A 20,193-nucleotide genomic window follows, 5' to 3' on the forward strand; every position below is an offset into this window, starting at 1 on the left:
GTGTGCGTGCGTGCGTGTGTGTGTGCGTGTGCGTGTGTGTGCGTGTGCGTGTGCGCGTGCGTGTGTGTGTATGTTAATAGACAGACAGACAGACTGGTCGATAGATAGATAGATAGATAGATAGATAGACAGACAGACTGCTCGATAGATAGATAGATAGATAGACAGACAGACAGACAGACAGACAGACAGACAGACAGACAGGTCGATAGATAGATAGATAGATAGATAGATAGATAGATAGATAGATAGATAAATACCGCCACCACCATCACCATTACTACATGTTATCCCCCACCACTACAATCACCGCTACCACCCCACTATTATTCCCACCACCACCACCACCACTACAACTACCGCTACCACCCCACCCCACCCGCCCCCACTACCACCATTTCTCCCCCCCCCCTAACATAGGAAAAAAAAATAGACTGCTGCGAATGCAAAAAAAAAAAAAGAAATCTCGTATTAAATACATCCAACAGCAAAGAGTCTTACGAATTACCCCAGCTAAAACCGACCAATCCCTGACGTATTAGCTTTAACTCGTCTGCTCGTGTATATAGAAATATATATATTTTACACCCGATTACACACATAGACGCACTCGCTTGCTAAAACCACCCCTCCCCTTCCCTCCCATAAATCACAAGCGCCTGATATTTCTCGACAGACTCCTTTCTCTCTCTCTCCCGTGCGCCTGCTCCAAGAATTTCTTTGCGCACATTTTTTTCCAAAGCAAACGGAGCGATGGCAGGACTTATATTCTTGTTCTTGACCGCTTTGACCATTACCTCGTTAGGGAATGACCTCCTCGTAGCTGCAACCGATCTGGGAGAACCATACACGCGTGAGTTTTTTTTGTTCTTTTCTTTTCTTTTCGTTTCTTTTCTTTTAATATATCATTTGTGTAGGAATTTAAGTCCCCGCCTCTCTCTCAAAGTTTCTTTCTCTGTGTCTGTCACTCTCGCCCTTTATATATATATATATATGTATATATATATATATATATATATATATATATATATATATATATATATATACATATATATATATATACACACACACACATATATATATATTTATACATACATACATATATATATATATATATATATATATATATATATATATATATATATATATATATATAATACAAAGAATATATATGCATGTATACCCACATATATGTACAAACTTACATCTACATGTGTATATAGATGCATATCAGGGTACAGGACGTTAGAACAATGAACTACAGACAACGGAACGAACACAAAGAAAAACAGATAGCCACTTGGAATTAATTCTTCGTCAGCTGCCTCTATTCTAACTAGACGTTTCGAAGATAAATATATATATATATATATATGTATATGTATATCGTTGATTGGCCATTTCGCCAGAAGAACTTGATAGAAAAGAGCTCCATTCCAATATGCTGTTTGATCCTTGTTAGATTCAGATAGAAAAAATTGTGGCTGCTAAAGATTTGATATTGTTCGGAATTGACGTTTGCTTTTTCTCATACAAAAATCGATATATATATATATATATATATATATATATATATATATATATATATATTGCATCTCAACCACATGGTTCAGGGTTTCAATTCGACTGCGTGACACCTAGTAGAAGTGTTATCTACTATATCCACGGGGCCGACCAAAATCTTATAACTTGATTAAATAGATGGAAACCGAAAGAAGCCCGTCGTATATTCATATATATGTATTGTATATATGTACTTATGTCAGTGTATTTCTGTGTGTTTGTTCCTCCGCCACTACTTTATAAGCGGTGTTCGCTTGTTTACGTTTTCGTCACCTATCGGTTCGGCAAAAGAGACCGATAGAATAACTACTAGACATTAAAAAAGTACCGGGGTTAATTCGTTCGGCTCGCCCTGGTAGCAAATAAGAGATATTATTATTATTATTATTATTATTATTATTATTGGCCTAGTGGTTAAGGCGTTGGACTCACGATCCAGCGATCGTAATTTCAATTCCTAGGGTGGTGCATTGTTTTCTTGAGCGAAACACTTCACCTCACTTAGTTCGGTGTGTATCGAGCACCTGTTCAGGTGAGCTAATGTACGAACTTTTGATCACTATAAACAAATCACCTGTGCAGGTCGTTCGGCAAAAAGCTGGACATTCATAGCTCATCTTCGACGAGGGAGTCCATCATCATCATCATCATCATCATTATTATTAATGTTGTTGTTGTTGTTAATAAGGCGGCAAGATGGCAGAATCGTTAGCATACTGGACGGTATTTCGCCCGTCGCTACGTTCTGAGTTCAAATCCCGCCGAGGTCGACTTTGCCTTTCATCCTTTCGGGGTTGATAAATTAAGTACCACTGAAATACCGGGGTCGATGTAATCGACTTAATCCCCTCCGCCAAGCTGCCCTTGTGGTAAAAATTTGAAATGCTTATTATTAGATGCGGCTCCACGCTTTGAGGCTGTCGCACCTACCAAGATATCTAAATCTCTGCGATGATTGGACGACGACGACGAAAATAAGCGTGAACTGGCATCTTTCGTACGACACGTCTTTCGGCAGCTCATCTCATGGACAGAGCTGCAGTCACGGGTCAAACGTAGACCAAGGTAGGTCGTTTGGCAACTAGTACGTTGTCAGGCGCTCACTGCTTTATACCAGCTGCCCAAACAACCCAAGGTTTCTATAGGGGGTTAGCTGAGGGTATGAGTGATGATGGGCTAGGATTGAACCTAGCCATCGATGAAAACAATCTGACTAGTCTCTTTCAGAAGACCTTCGGATCGAAGATCATGGACGGACAATTTCCAAAAGTCTTTGGCTTGGCAGTGCTAGAGAGGGGCATTGCCTGTTCGAGGCAAGCTCTTCAGGCATGAAAGTGCCATCAGCCGAACCTGCCCGAGATGCTGGGAGACAAAAGCCATCCTGCATGCAATAATTCAGTGTCTGTGTATCAGAGAGTTGTGGGATTGTGTGGAGCCGCTGTTGTCGCGTGTAAGACGAATTCCACTGTCTGCCGAGTGTATAGTGAAGATAAAATATAGATATAAAATATAAAATCTTCGGCTGCTGTTTTCATATCTATACTGCGTTCGAATTGCCTGTGAAAAATCAACACATTCGACGCTTTCAAAGTTTGTCTATAAAATAGTCTTCCATTTGAAAAGCTATTATTTAGCAATTAAAACTGACCGGAATTGTTCGTCTCCTGTAGCCGCCTTTTGGCATCTTTTTCTTTCTTTCTTTCTTTCTTTCTTTCTTTCTTTCTTTCTTTCTTTCTTCCAAGGGTAAATACTCAGTCTTACTTGATTTCACAGCTAAAACGTGTTCGAAATTCATTTTCTTGTCTGTAAAATTCCAACCACATTCAACGCTTTCAAATTCTTTTTCTTTTTTATAAAATATGCACACCACACACAGACAAACAAACAAACAAACAGAAAGACAGACAGACAGACAGACAGACAGACAGACAGGTAGACAGATAGACAGATAGATAGATAGATAGATAGATAGATAGATAGATAGATAGATAGATAGATAGATAGATATGTATACGTGAGCTGTTACTGTATTCAGCAATTGCTTATATATAAACATCATATGCACGTCTGCATCGCCTACGCCCACAGCTAAAACTATTGAAGAAGGAACAATGGATGTGACCTTCAGCAATATGGAAGAATACCTGAATGTGTGTATATGTGTGTGTGTATATGTGTGTGTGTGTAAGCATAGGTAATTTTATACGCATACAACATATTAGAAATGTGTGTGCGTGTGTGTGTGTGTGTGTGTGTGTGTGTGTATGCAGACACACCTATATATCCACAGTCATGTGTACAATGCATGACTGTGTAATGGAACAAAGACGCCTTGTATACATTGGGTACTTTGTACAGCATAGCTTTATATTAACGTCAGCTGTAGAAAGGAGTTGTATCGCCATTGGTGCCAGGCTGTTTCGGCCCCTTTGCCTTTCCCTCGGATAGCATCGGTGGCGTAGAGAGGAGAGGCTGGAATGCATGGGCGACTGCTGGTCTTCCAGAAACAACCCTGCCCGGACTTGTGCCTTGGAGGGGGAACTTTCTCGGGACAATCCCATGCTCATTCGTGACCGAAGGGGGGTCTTTTTTATCATTTTGTCTGGTGTCGATGTGGAAACGTGGACACCTGCTCAACCATAACATCTGGGTGCAGATCCAAGACCAAGATTTCCCAAATGCAACCGCTCACCTTCCTTCTGGACGCCTTCGAGGTTAACGCCTCATCGATCAGCCTGAACTGAGTGGCGTGGCGATGTAGTATCGGAAAGGTCAAGGCGTAGACACAAACACGGTTTTCCTAAAACCTGGTCCCTAGGACGGCGGTCATGGGTGCGAGCAGCAGTGAAGACGACAACAGAGCCTTTGAATAAGTGGCTATTTACGCCCCGACGAGAGCTGGACAACCGATTTCTTTAGACACCGAGAGATTTCGTTATTAGTGCAAGTGGGTAATTGGAATGGAATCTTGGACGAATGCAATGATTATGTTGAAATGGTCGACGGGAGTGTTTGGAGTAAAAGCCTTACAGATTTTCTCAAGTGCTTCCAATTGTCTAAAACGCTCGCTTCTCTCTGATTTCCTTAAAGCGTCAATTAAGCCATGGTCTAATCACAAAAGTATTACCCTATCAATGGCTTTTGACAAAATCGCTTTCTAGATTACTGGAACACGTAATGATGGTGGTGGTGACGTTTCAGGACCATTTGAAATCAGTGTTGTTTCTCATTGGAACATTTGCCAATTAAACTGTTCTCCTGTAGTAATAGTGTCATTTTTGTTATTGTTGTTGTTGTAGTTTGGCCCTAGGCAAGCCTTGATCGAGCAGATTTATGATTAAAAAAAACCCTCCCAAGTACAGCCATTACTTCTTTTCAAGTCTAACTAGGACTACATTGTCTAATGTATCGTTATTTTCTTCTTGCTTTTTTTGCTTTTTTAAGACACGGTAAGTGTTTAACTTGAAGGAATTTGGATCTTACTCCAAGTAGGTCGAGCAGTCACGTAGTGACAGCCTGATTGGTTCATCTTAAGCATGTAAATTCTAAGGGAAGTTGACTGAGACTGGAAGGGTTCGCTATCCAACACAAAATGCTTTCAGTTAGATTCTGTACCAACCCTAATCCTAACTGTGGTTGTAACCTGACTCCACTATAAAGGTTATTAGTGTGTGGGGAGGGGGAATCCCGCAGGACAGGGTTCTGCCAAGTTACCGTTAGATGCGTTGCAGACGGTGACTTAAGACTGAAAAGAGGGCTACATTGAATCACTACATTGCCATATTAATGCCAGTTATTTTTATCCCTTGAAATATAATACCCTAATATCGTTCCTTTATTAATTCCTCTCTCATCGTTTACCCGAAGGAATGTGAAGGGATTTTCGATTTCCCGTCTAGAGTAGTATACTTGTCTGACTTGTCATTTAATCTATTTAAAAAAGGGAAGGGGACTTCGTATCTCATCCCCCATGTTCCTTTCCGTTATATTTTTTTAAGATGTCTTGTTTCTCTTTTTAAGTCGAACGCGATAGGCCCTTTACCTTTGCTGCGTTTGTGGCGATTGGAGTTCCCGCTTAAATTAATTAGGTGCTGACGAAGCGCCAGGACGATGACATACTGATCCCGAATTCTGACGCTGAATGAAAGAGGCTTCATGCCTAAATATTTTTCAGGTCGAAATCCTTCTCACTGTATAATCCGACTTTAATGCTTTAATATTTGTTTTTTTCCCCTAATCTTACGAACACTTATAATCCAGTTTAGTGTGAATAACTCCTCAAATTTCGGTGGGGGGGGGGGGGTTAAGTCGATTACATCGACCCCAGTGCAGAACTGGTACTTATTTTATCGATTCCCGGAAGGATGAAAGGCAAAGTCGACCTCGGCGGAATTTGAACTCAGAACGTAGCGACGAACGAAATGCTGCTAAGCATTTCGTCCAGCATGCTTAACGATTCGGCCAGCGCACCGCTTTTAACTCCTCCAATATATCAAAATAATGCGAAAAAGAAAGAAAGGAAGAAAGAAAGAAAGAACGAAAGAACTCTTGAATGCACTTTCTGACACTGCCCTACGTTACTTTTTCTCTCGTCGTAATTCTTTTGGGTGAGAATTACCTTTCAATATATTGAAATGGCGCACGTTCTTTTCTCATCAAAGAAAACCGGAATTGTGTCTGCACTTTCTAATACTTGCATTTATACGTCTTGTTAAAAGTAAACGGACACGGCTTCCTTTTACGCTTTCAGATTTTTGGCAGTTTTCTTCAAATTTATGTTTTAAAGATTTGAGATTGTGATTCTTCAGAAAAAAAAAAAAATTAATTTCTGTGTCTTTTCTCGGACCACTTTCCGTACTTTTCTGTAACTTTTTTGGGTATTTTTTAATGTTTTAGCGATTTTTTTCACATTTACATTTCTTAAGCATCAGATATTGCCGTTATATAGAAACAGAATTTTCACAAATTCGATTATTTGACGAGAATTTCAAAATTTATCTGTTTTATAAAAAAATTTCTTCTCTGCCGTAACTTTTCCTCTTTTTTTTAAATACGTTCTTCACTTATTTTTGTTTGTTTTAAAATTTCCAAAAAAAAAAAAAAATAATAATAATAATCAGAATGCCAAGAACCGGACGAAATGCTGCCAAGCATTTTGTCCGACACGTTAACGATTCTGTCATTTTGTTGCCTTAGATGCATACATACATGGCGTCGTTTAACCCTTCATGCAATATCTTGTAGTTGAGAGATGTCGATGATGTGATTGTTTAGTTTTAGAATGACATTGTAGGGTTGGTGTGAGAGGCTGGATTTGGTCAGTTTCAACATAAAACGGGTTGAATATTTCTGCCGGACATGGCCGGTTTGAATGCTAAAGAGTTAAGTTACATTTGCTGATTTGTCTTAAGAAAGAAAAAATCGAGCGATACCGACATAAATAAAATTATGAAGTAGCAGACGATTCTCTCACATAAATACAATCATGTGAAAGTGTTACGGAGTGTTGTGTGTAACCTGTCTAAGATATTTGCATAACGTGTGGGATTTCTTTTTCAAGAATGCATAGAAATTATGTCATTATGCATAATTGCTTCTCACAAACTAATGTTTCTTTATTAGGCTGAGACTGCAGTGAAAGCTTCACTCAAGCTATCTTTCAATCGTAATAGTGACTATTAAAATCATTTATCACCCTTTGATAATCTCGTTGTAGTGCTACGGAGCACAGTTGAGTACAGGGGTCGATGTAATCGACTAGTTCCCTCCCCACAAATTTCAGGCCTTGTGCCTATAGTAGAAAGGATTATTATCATTGTTATTATTATTCAGTAGTCTTATTTTTATAACGTGCTTTCACTTCACTACCGAGCGCAGCTCTGTGTGCCTTGGGTATGTGCTGTGGTTTGCTGTGGTGCTCTTATGGTCACTGTACTGAAAGTATTTTATGTAGAATGTGTGCGGTGCCTAGTGGTGCTATTTTCTGTATGTTATATATATTTGTTAGTCCTGGTGTTTTTGTTATGTATTTGTCTGAATATTTTTTTATTATACCTAAGGCACCTACTCTGATAGGAATTGTTTCTGTTTTTAGACTCCAGATTCGAGTTACCTTTATTTCCAGGTCTTTGTATTTTGAATGTTTCTCCATTTCTTTTAGAAAAACGTTGTCATCTGTTGGTACTGATACATCGATTAGAAAGCATTTTTTTTTTTTATGATCTCTGACAACTATATCCGGCCTATTGGCCTTAATTTCTCTACCTGTGTGTATTGGCATATCATTAATTTCTTTACCTGTGTGTATTGGCATATGGTTGCCTTTTCATTTTCTATGATCTTTTCTGGCGTGCGTCTATCATTATTATTATTATTATTATTATTAAACATGGGAAAAATTAAAAATTAATTTAATTATAATTATGATTAAATTGATTACATATTACCGTTCTCCTCAGTGTGAAAGAAGAATGCATGAAAAAGAATATATCAGAAGAATATTATAGTGTTACAGAAGACAAGATGGAGCGAGTGTCGTATAACATATTCGGATATTCATAATATCATTATGAAAGATGAAATATAAAAACAGGCTTAGGGTGTGTTGAGTCTAGCTGTGTATGAACTATAACTCATATATATATATATGAGTATATATATCTATATATACGTATGTATATATATATATATATATATATATATATATATATATATATATATATATATATATATATATAAGCACATATTTATATAAGCGTGTTTATGGATGTGTAGGTTTTCACTTGGCTGCACAATTTTGAAATGACGATTCAAATCCATTAGGTATGAAAACATATTCGACACAGTTACATCTGCCGTTCTATGTAACCTAATCCATGCGCCATATTCAGTCTTGTCGTGTGTGGAAAGAAAATAAATCGACTTTGTAAATGGCGGTAACGAAAAATATTAATGTTGTGAAAGATATTTTGCCATCTGTTCGTAATTTGTAAGGGTTCAGTGTACTTTATGGTTTTATAGGTTCGGTGTCGGTAACGAGGGAGTATTTCTGAATCTTTAGTTTTGAGGAAAACATTTCGTATACTTCAGTAGTGCAGGGTTGACAATGTATATTGCTATTTAGGATGTCGAATAACTTTCCAAGAGACATCATAAGGTGTAGTGGAAGCTTTTTAATTTCCAAATAAAGTTAGATCAGGAGGTACTATATACTCTTTTACTTGTTTCAGTCATTTGACTGTGGCCATGCTGAAGCACCGCCTTTAGTCGAGCAAATCGACCCCAGGACTTATTCTTTGGAAGCCTAGTACTTATTCTATTGGTCTCTTTTTGCCGAACCGCTAAGTTACGGGGACGTAAACACACCAGCATCGGTTGTCAAGCGATGTTGGGGAGACAAACACAGACACACATACACACACACACACATATATATATATATATATATATATATATATATATATATATATATATATATATATATATATATATATAGTTTTAGGGAAAATAACCAATTTTCAAGAACTCAATTGATTTTAATTGAGTTTTTTACCTGTAATTTTGGATTTTGTCCCTAATATTATTATTATATATATATATATATGTATATATATATATATATATATATATATATATATATATATATATATGCATATATACGACGGGCTTCTTTCAGTTTCCGTCTACCAAATCCACTCACAAGGCTTTGGTCGGCCCGAGGATATAGTAGAAGACGCTTGCCCAAGGTGCCACGCAGTGGGACTGAACCCGGAAGCATGTAGTTAGGAAGCAGATAAATTACTACTACTACTACTACTACTACTACTACTACTACTACTACTACGCATATAACTTTTACATGTAATTTTATTCACTTATATATATATATGTGTGTGTGTGTGTGTGTGTGTGTGTGTGTTTATTTCGTTGTGTGCTTTAAACTATGCTTTGGAATTTGTATTGATTGCTTAGATGTGTTAATTCAAAGTTTGTTTTCCAGCCATTTGATTAAGATGATAAAGATTACAAATAAAATAGTCATTTCCCCCTTTAAGAGAAAAAAAATTAAGTTGATAATGTCAACTCTTCAAAGTCCGTCCATTTTTCTTACTGTCTTTTTTCTTCCCTTAATCTTTTACACAACTTTAGGAGTGTCGTTTTTGTGTGTTTTTAAATGGCTCATAAACACCTTCCACGCTGCAATTGTTTTTGTTTCAGCGCACGATCTTAGATCAGGTCACTTGCTATGCAAGTACATCTCCGTAATATATAAATATATGTATGCATGTATGAATGTATGTGTGTATATCTTTATATTATTTATTTCAGCGGCAGAATGGGAAAAACATGCGGAACAATCACTGAATAATATTCTGAATAGAGTCCCCGTAAAGCAAAGAGCCAAGAACATCGTTTTATTTATCGGCGATGGCATGGGGTTGCCAACGATAGCAGCTGCTCGAATCCTTAAGGGCCAGCTGAAAGGAAAATATGAAATTCCTTTGGCTTTTGAAAATTTCCCATATACAGCTTTAAGCAAGGTCAGTGTTGTCAATAATTTCTTTTTTGCAAATTTATTTATTACAATATAAGTACTTTCTTGTATATACCCCCACCGACCAATACCTTGTCAGTCAATTCAGTTAACGAAAACTGTGTGGAAGCCTACATTTACATATATATATGTAAAGGATGAAATTATTTAGTAAACAATAACATGAGATGTCGGCGTCGTAATCAGTGTGTAAGGATTGGTTCTTCGTTGATTGCATTGTGTAAAGATGAAAGAACAGTGATTGAAGTTGTGAAGAAAATATTTATTTACCGTTACATCGAATATACCTTCCCTCGACGGGCAGGTGATAAAATCCTGGAGCGTGCGAAGCAAAAAATTAATTTCGGCCTGTGTGTTCGTATTGTCGTAGTAAACCAGAGAGAGAGAGAGAGAGAGAGAGAGAGAGAGAGAGAGAGAGAGAAAGAGAGAGAGAGAGAGAGAGAGAGAGAGAGAGAGAGAGAGAGAGAGAGAGAGAGAGATGGTAATGTGCAGAGAAGACAAAGTGAGTTAGTGAAAGTGAGAGTGTGGGAAGTTGGGTCTCAAAGTTGCTGACAGTAAACCTCATTTCTCCATTTAACGGGCTTCTTTCAGTTTCCGTCTACCAAATCCACTCACAAGGTTTTCATTGGCCTAAGGCTATAATAGAAGACACTTGCCCAAGGTGCCACACAGTGGGACTGAACCCGGAACCATATGGTTCAGAAGCCAGCTTGTTACTACACAGCCACATCTGCCCCTAATTGTTGATTCTTGAGATTATCTCCCCTTCCTATGTGGAACTGGTCTTAATTGCTGTTTGATAATTGAAAAACACATCCTCTGCAGGGCTGATAGTTTTGGTTAATCAAGGATTTATGTCGTATATTATTTGAAAGACTGGTGTTTGTCTAATTTGTATTAAATGAACAGATACGAAACTATGCAAATATTTGAACATCCAATTGTCGGCTGACCCTTGGCCCTTTCTTTGTTGCAGACCCATTCGGCTGACCGTCAAGTTGCTGATTCCGCTTCGACTGCAACTGCCTATTTAGGGGGCGTCAAAACCAATTTCGGGATGTCAGGAATGGCTGCCCCTTATCCATTTGGCAAATGTAGCAATGACAGTGAATATGAAAAGAACAAAGTGGATTCCATTCTGACGTTGGCACACAAAGCTGGTATGACTTATTCCATAGATCATCGTCGTCGTCGTCGTCGTCGTCATCATCACAACTATCATCATCACCATTATCATTATCTGTTTTCCATGCTGGCATGGGTTGGAAGGCATGACAGGGGCCGCCCCAGATTCCATAGTCTGTTTTGGCTTGGTTTCTACAGCTGGATGCCTTTTCTAATGCCAACTACTCCACAGAGTGTACTGGGTGCTTTTCACGTGATACCAGCACCCACACCAATGATTTTTATATAGCACCTTAGTTTTAGGATCTCAATTCTGTTGTGGTGGGCATGACTTCTTGACTACAACACTGCATTACACATCTCAGTCCCCCGTTATCTCCTTCTTTAGGCTCAACGTTTTGGGATCGGTTTTCAATATTTCGTCCCATGTCCTCCTGGGGTCTCCCCCTTTCACAACTTCTCTCCACTTTAAGTGATCGCGACTTCATTATGTAACTATAATCTTTTCCATCTATCCATTTTTCTCACCTATTATTTCTTGGAGGATCGTTGAAGCAGAGCCCTCTGACACCTCCTTCACGGGAGGAGAAGCAACCATCAGACTTCCTGGCAGGATTCCAAACTGTGACCAACTGAGATTATCGATGTTATCCAACCATCTTGTTCTTGGCCTACCCCTACGCCTCCTGAGATTATCGATGTTATCCAACCATCTTGTTCTTGGTCCCCGCCCCCGCTACGCCTCCTACTGGTTGGCTTGAAGGATTTGTCTTATAGCTGTTTCCTATGACTTTCTCATTCCAGGCCTGTAAAACCGGAACTATAACCTCTCAATGCAGAGACGTAGCAGATCGACCTGGAGAGACTCCCTTATCCAGTAACTTTACTTTAGAGGGAAACCCATTTTGGCCACTTGTATTCGCGATCATGCTCTTTAGGTTAAAACCCGGCATCCATGACTGAAATGAGGATCCGCACGTAAACCGAATTGTAAATACAGCGTTTCGATCGTCCTGCTGCTCATCACTCGTGAATGCGACCCCGAAACATTTAAACTTCTCCGCTTGTCTCAAAGATGTTTCACTAACTTTCACAATGCACCGGAAATACTTTCCAGAGAGAACTAATGCCTCAGTCTTCGCAGCATTTATTGTTTATTCTCTTCTATTTTATTGTTTATTATTAATACATTTTTTTGTTGTTAATACCTCCATTTGTTAATTTCAATTAACAGGTAAATCGACAGGTATTGTGACGACATGTCGACTTACGCATGCGTCTCCTTCGGCATGTTATGCTCACACAGCAGACAGAGACTGGGAGTCAGATTCCGACATGGTCGGTGTTAAAGGCGGATGTTCTGATATTGCTAAACAACTTATCGATGACAATAAATATATACAGGTATGTTTGTTTTGTTTTTATTGCTTTTTATTAGAAAACTTGTGCATATTTTTAATATATATATATATATATATATATATATATATATATATATATATATATATACACACGTAAACAATTCTCCCCCATATATATTTTTTCGCAAGTTGTTTGCTTTATATCGCGTGATATATGGCAAAATCTCTACTTTATTTCATTGGGTATCATGGAAAGTGTCAGCTGTCCACAATCAACAGACTAAAGTGACACTTGTTTACTGCTCATACATTGAGATTCCTGTGGAGGACAGTTGCAGTTCCAAGCAATGATGATTTTTGTAGGTGTTCTATTTTTACATTTGAGTCACGTTGGTAGTTGAATACTGATACCTCCATCTGCACCAATCACTATTGGTACTTTGTCTACTTTCTTCATTACCCAAAAACCTTCGTATTTCCCACTTCAATTCACCATAGTTCACTTTTTCTTCTTCTTCTTTCTCTTCGATCCTGTTATCACCAGGACATGCTATGTCGATTGTCAGGCATGTTTTCTCTTTTCTATTCACCACAACATTCCAGGTTTTCGATGTTTAATCTGACGGTCACATTGAACCATTGCATCTCTCACGATTTTGCAGTCCTCATTCTCAGTAACTCCTTCTGAGATTATGACATACCATATCTTTGATCTTTCTTGGCCAGAATTTCTACAAAGCTCCCAATGAATCATTCTTGCCATATTGTCATGTCTCCTTTCGTGTTCACGTTGTGCCAATTTCAGGCACTCTCTAACAATGTGCCATACTGTTGCACCCCTCTCACCATGCATTTATCGCTCTCGGTTGTTTTATGAATTCTGCACTTTACATAATTTGTCCAGTATTATTATTAAACTAGTACATGGTAATTCAATTATATAATTAGCAAGTAGTTCGTCCTGATGTTTGGTAACAAGTCTCCTCAAATCTCAAGTACCTTTCTTAGGATTCTTGCTGAATATACCACTATTATTACCTCCGCCTTCGCTAAAGCGGAGGTATTATTTTCAGTCGTATTTGTTTGTTTGTCCGTGGACAAGATATCTCAAGAACCGCTGGATGGATTCGGATGAAACTTTCTGGGATGTTTGGCCTCGTGACTGGCATGAACTGCTTAGATTTTGGGATCGATCTGGTACTGGACAAAGATTCTGGATTATTTTTCCTGTTTTTTAACTTAATTTTTGAAAGCGGTCGGGTTCATTTTTAATATTCTCGTTTGTGAGTGCAGTCGAGTTCATTTCAGACATTCTCACTTTAAAAATCATCTCTGACTAATCGTTGAGAAGACGTTGGTGTTGCCTTGGCAGAGGTTTGCGCTCTCTGAGTGCTCTTGTTATTTTTTTTATTATTAATCATAATGTTATTAAGTTGCACTAATTAAAGAATGCGTATAAGTGTGTAATGAGTAACTTTGTCAATGTAGTTTAAATCAAATATGTCAATATGTGATAAATATGTTTCATCATTTGTTTTTGTCAGGTGTTGATGGGTGGTGGAAGGTATAAATTCTTGCCACACAATTTCACGGATCCAGAAAAAAAAGAGCACATCACTTCTGGCCGCTTGGACAAACGGAATTTACCTGAGGTAAAGTAATGCTTTGAGACATGCATACACGCACGCACACACATACACATACTCTCTCTCTCTCTCTCTCTCATTCATTTATACAACAATTTGTTAAAAAGACGTTGTCCAGCAGAAAAGTGCTGTCCTGCAATCTGCAAGGATCCTGAAAAATATGTTTGTTTTTGAGGAAACTTGTTGTTACCGAATCTCAAGACAATATCCCTGAGAATTTAACTAACATGTAATAGCTTTTGAATAATAATAATAATAATAATAATAATAATAATAATAATAACAACAATAACTTAGCGGTTCGGCAAAAGGAGCCGATAGAATAAGTACTCAGCTTACAAAGAATAAGTCCTGGGTTCGATTTTCTCGACTAAAGGCGGTGCTCGTCTTCTAGGCTGTAGTTTCCAGCTCGGAATTTCTGGAACCACTGTTGATACTGGCTTACATTTATTGTCCAATTCCCATATACTGCATTAATATTCTTTGTACTTTTCATTGTGTTGTTGTCTTTATTGAACTCGTAAAGCAAAATATGTTGAATATGTTCCATTGTCACTTCCATTATAGCTTTGAAAAAATAACTGTTCAAAGCGAACTGCACTCTTGAAAACTTGCACTAAGAATAAGTACAAGGTAAAATTAGTACCTGCTTTTATAGCAAGTTGATGCAGGTAGTTTATCCTGTCCCCTTCCGACTTTGAGTTAATGCAATTAAAAAAAAATGCATTATTTACGGGATGACTTAATAATATTTCAACATCCTTTCTTTTGTTTCCAGGAATGGGAGAAAGATAAAAAAGACAAAAACTTGAAATACAAATACATCTGGAATAAGGGTCAGTTTGATACAATCGATCCCGCAACAACAGACTATGTACTCGGTAAGACATTATGTTGTTGTTGTTGTCGTCGTTGTCGTTGTTAATGGTCTTGCGTTATAGATCCTCACCTGTGAGCTCAACTTGTATCAGACCATCATGTTTTAAAATTACTATAACACCTTTCAATATTTATTGAATTTCTCTCTCTCTCTCTCTCTCTCTCTCTGTATATATATATTTATATGTATATATGCATAAACATATACAAACATATATATATAAACATATATATATATATATATATATATATATACATATATATATATATATATATATATATATACATATATATATATGTATATATATATATATACATATATATATATATATATATATATATACATATATATATATATATATACATATATATATATATATATATATATATATATATATATATACATACATATATATATATATATATATATACATACATATATATACATACATATATACATATATATACATACATATATATACATACATATATACATATATATACATACATATATATACATACATATATACATATATATACATACATATATATATATATATATATATATATATAATATACATACATACATATATATATATATATATATATATATATAGAGAGAGAGAGAGAGAGAGAGAGAGAGAGAGAGAAAGAGAGAGAGAGAGAAAGAGAGAGAGAGAGAAAGAGATAGAGATAGATAAGAGGGACTTCACTGGTTTTCTTGTGTTGCAGATAAATTGATGTTAAAACGAGAAATTTATATATATTCTTTTTTTCCCCATTAAATAAATGTTAACTCTTTAACTGTTGTCTCTGCAGGTCTGTTTGAACCAAGCCACATGCAATATGATCTGGACCGTGACACGTCGGCAGATGGTGAACCTTCACTGGCTGAAATGGTTGAGAAGGCCATTAAAATTCTCAAGAGAAACAAGGACGGCTTTTTCTTATTTGTTGAAGGTTTGTGTATTTATTTAAAGAACCGCCATGATAGATCGCTAACCAAAACATTCAATTTTTTTTCTCCTTGTCTCCGTATTCTTTCTGTTGAAGAGCGTAGCTCGAAACGTTAAAGACTTTCTCTATTCCCGAGCGTTAAACTAATACATCCTTTTGTTGTTTACACCACCTGTCTTCGTCTGTTGTTTTTTTCGTAAATTCTCCCATATTTAAAGAATTTGATGGATTTGAATTTGCCAATTGCAAAACTAATTTTGCACTTCTTCTTCCAATGTTACAATGGATCGATTTTAAGCCAGTGGTTCCTGGCAATGGTAACAAAACAAAATGAATTTAAATTACATATTTTGTCCCTCTTCTGTTTCACTGTTTCATTATTTCTATTCCAGTGTTCCGCACTATCACCCCACCCCCCCCAACCCCTGGCACTTTTGTCAACCCCTTCCCCACCTACTTTATACCTCTCTGACGTCCACTCTGTCCACATCAGCTCTTCTTTTAAATCCTTTCCCACCTCCACCACTCACGCCCTCTCTTCTACAGCAAGCATTTTCATTTGATTGGTTACATTGACCCCCAGTACTCAACTGGTACATATTTTATCGACAGCACTCAGCGTTTCGCCCAGTGTACTCACGGTTTTGTTAGCTCAGCCCCTTTATGCCGAGGAGAAGATAATACAAACAACTTTACTTAAAGTACAGAAATTCATATCATCATCATCATCATCATCATCATCATTTAACTTCTATTTTCCATGCTGGTATGGGTTGGACGGTTTGGCAGCAGCTGGCAGGGCTGCAGAGCGGCCCAGGTCCCATGTTTGTTTTGGCATGGTCTCTACAGTCTGATGTGTCCTTTATGTGCCACTGGTACAGGTGCTTTTTACGTGGCACCATCACCCACGGGCCTGCAAGATTAGGAACGCTCAGCTGGAGAGGGATGCAGGGGACATTCCTGTATGTAAGGACAACCTCAATTTTACTTAGCTTGACATGTCTTCTCAAGCACAGCAAACCACCAGGGGTCTTGGCCCCGTCATTCCATTCCCTCTCTGAGGGCCCAACGTCTGAAGATCCTTTCTCACCACTTCGTGCCTGGGTCTACCCCTTTCACGTGTTCCCTCCATAATAAGTTCTTCCATTTTTATTTCATTTATAATTTGTGTCATTTTTTGGCAATTGTATTTTTATTTTTTTACCATTTTTCATTTCAGGCGGCAAAATTGACTCAGCTCACCACGATATTTTGGCAAAGAAAGCTTTATACGAAACACTGGGTCTCGATAAAGCTGTGGAAACAGCTTTGAAGCTGGTTGATTTGAAGGATACCTTAGTTATAGCCACAGCTGACCATTCCATCTCATTTGCAACCTTAGGATATGGCACCCGAAATAACTCCATTTTAGGTCAGTTTCATGATTTTTCCTGTTTCTTTTTTTCTTCCTTTTTTTTATATTTCCTTTAATATTGTATATTATCTTTTTAGCTTTTAATTTCACCTGTTTCAGTTATTGGACCACGGCCATGCTGGGGCACCACTTTCAAACAAATTGCCACCAGTAGTTTTTTTACATTTTTTTTTTTGTTAAATCTAGTACTTGATCTATCAATCTCTTCAACCAAACCATTGAGTTATGGGGGACATAAGCAAACCAACATAGCAGTGGAATTCAGACTCAGGACATTTTGCCTGGTGTGCTAATGTCAGCTTGTCGCCTTCGTAATTAGAATAATAATAATAATAATAATAATAATAATAATAATAATAATAATAATAATAATGATAATAATAATAATAATATATTGTGGCACTCCATCGGTTATGAAATGATTTAAACTAATTTCTGACAGCTTTTCTTTTTTATTAGGTTTGGTGGACAGAATTGCCTGGGGAGGAGCAAGTGATAATATGCCATACGCCAGTTTGGTTTATTCTTCTGGTCCCAACCACCCAAGTGGCCGTCAAAATTTGACTAATGTTGCAACAGGTGAGAAACTCATCACATTTCTGTATTTTGGAAAGGCATCCAGCTGCAATACATTGCTTCATTAATATACTCATCTAACCCATGCCATCACAAAAAAAAAAAAAATGTAAAAATGAAATAAAAAGAATGAGCTGTGTGCTGTCTCCATGTAAATAATTGTTGTTATTGTTGCTGCTTTGAATAAGAGAACCCCTTACTTGAAAAACCAGTGAAGGTTAGTGACAGGAAAGGCACCCAGCTATAAAACAACGGCTCAATAATATATTGATCAAACCCACGCTTGCATGAAGAAACAGGTGTAAGCCATGAAAGTAATCCTTTGTATTAATGTTGCTTTTAGTATTCTTATTAATCTATTTCGTTGTTTCTTTCAGATGGTGATAACTATTTACCCCAGGTTGGTGTACCATTGAACTACAGCAGCCATACAGGAGAAGATGTGGCTATTTATAGTATCGGACCATGGGCGCACCTCTTTCAAGGCTCCATGGAACAAACAAACATCCATCATTTCATAGCCTTCGCTGCTTGCCTCGGCAATTATGACTATGCTATAAAGGGAGGAAATTGCAATTCCCAAAGTGGAAACGCTGCCACTCCCCTGCTTCCCAAGCAACTTATTTTTTGGGTGGCACTAATTGCTCTCTTTAATTTGTTTGACACCTTTGAACGGCTTGGATGAATTCATTGAAGCCATTCCCATCGTCAGTGTCAATCTATACCATTGCATAACGTACATTTGAATGTGTGAAAGGATGCGAGAATGACTAAGTGTATATGTATACGTACATATGTGTATGTGTGTGTGTATGTAATATTCACACGTTTTGTACTCTCTCTCTCTCTATCTATCTTGTATAACATATCCATGTGTAAGGCGTAAAGCTTAATGACTCCAATATCATGCCTTGTCCCAATGGCTTTGTTTAATCTAAGCAATGCGTAAAGTGTTAATCAACTCATAATATATACCGTGCATGTATGTGTTTAGTGTTTAGGTGTAAGCATAACATGTTCTGTGGTGGAATAATAATAATAATAATAATAATAACAACAACAACAGTTTCTTTGCCCTGAGTGGTTCTCTCCCCTTGAGGGAAATTTCTCCCTCCCTTCTATTTCTTAGCAAACTCTTTCTCTTTCCGCCTCTTACTCTGAAAGCAACTGTAGATGGCAGCACCAACAGTTGCCAGTCAAATTCAATCATTATAATATTTCCCAGGTAATCAGCCAATGTGGCTCAACCCTTTTGACACCAACCCACCTGAGACCGTCCTAGGTTCTATGACATAACCTTACTGTTTTCAAGTGGTCTAAATTATAAACTTCCTTCAATATTTTATGTTAATTTGTTCCAGACCCCAGATTAATAATGAGAAAGTTATTTTACTAAATTCTTTATTATTTTGAAAATCAATTGAAAACAAAAAAACTGCAGCATATGTTGAAAGAAATATGGTAACAAAAGGGTTAATAACAAACAAAAAAAAAACACATTCAAAGCAGACGTGAAGCACAACGTTTTTAAGTGAAGCAAAGGTGTAAACAGAATATTTATGCTTCCTTCGACACTGACGTTTATTATAAGTCAGGCAAAACCTGTATCACAGCTGAGACTTGAAACCAGATATCAGTCTCAGTTTGAAAGGAGCTTCTTATATACGTCCAATGGTGACCACCTGTGTTGAATTTCATCCCAGTCTTAATTTCTGTAATAATTTTAGTTAACAAAGTAACGTGTGTCTATATGTGTGTAATTACATCTCAAAAGGGTCGTTAATATATAAATTATGCACGCTCGTTTTGATAAAAGTTTTTTCTCAAAATTTTATAATAAAATAAAATGTTTTGTTTTCTGCTTATTTTTTTTTTTTTACTTGACATTAAAAATTAAGATTTTTAGCATTTATGTAAAACAATGACAGCTAATGTGTAACACTGAAATAAAATTAAATCATTTAATTATATTTTTGATAATTTTATTGTTTTGCAAAATGTAATAATTGTTACATTAATTTGTGCTTGATTCATTTGGAGAAACTTGTTTTCAGATCCTTTATCAGTGTGTGTGTGTGTGTGTGTGTGTGTGTGTGTGTGTGTGTGTGTGTGTGTGTA

The 20,193-nt window shown here is 37.1% G+C and overlaps 1 protein-coding gene across 1 annotated transcript; it reads left to right on the plus strand.

Moving 5' to 3' along the window:
* Window positions 1-674: 674 nt before the first annotated feature.
* LOC106882835 (alkaline phosphatase) lies at window positions 675-20,045 on the plus strand. Its single transcript, XM_089341256.1, has 10 exons — window positions 675-853; window positions 9,892-10,103; window positions 11,094-11,277; window positions 12,477-12,646; window positions 14,148-14,255; window positions 15,028-15,130; window positions 15,948-16,088; window positions 17,305-17,496; window positions 17,959-18,078; window positions 18,453-20,045. Exons 1-10 carry the CDS (start codon window positions 754-756, stop codon window positions 18,758-18,760), a joined length of 1,638 nt encoding a protein of 545 aa, XP_089197382.1. The 5' UTR covers window positions 675-753; the 3' UTR covers window positions 18,761-20,045.
* Window positions 20,046-20,193: the final 148 nt, after the last annotated feature.

Source organism: Octopus bimaculoides, chromosome 24 (genome assembly GCF_046866305.1).
Source record: "Octopus bimaculoides isolate indiv1 chromosome 24, ASM4686630v1, whole genome shotgun sequence".
In the NCBI taxonomy this organism is placed as follows: domain Eukaryota; kingdom Metazoa; phylum Mollusca; class Cephalopoda; order Octopoda; family Octopodidae; genus Octopus; species Octopus bimaculoides.

Bases quoted from the DNA above. Each gene is read 5' to 3' on its own strand.
- LOC106882835 (XM_089341256.1), top strand. From the start codon at position 754: ATGGCAGGACTTATATTCTTGTTCTTGACCGCTTTGACCATTACCTCG. The intron at 10,104-11,093 runs GTCAGTGTTGTC...TCTTTGTTGCAG, and splicing joins CATATACAGCTTTAAGCAAG to ACCCATTCGGCTGACCGTCA. The intron at 12,647-14,147 runs GTATGTTTGTTT...TGTTTTTGTCAG, and splicing joins ATGACAATAAATATATACAG to GTGTTGATGGGTGGTGGAAG.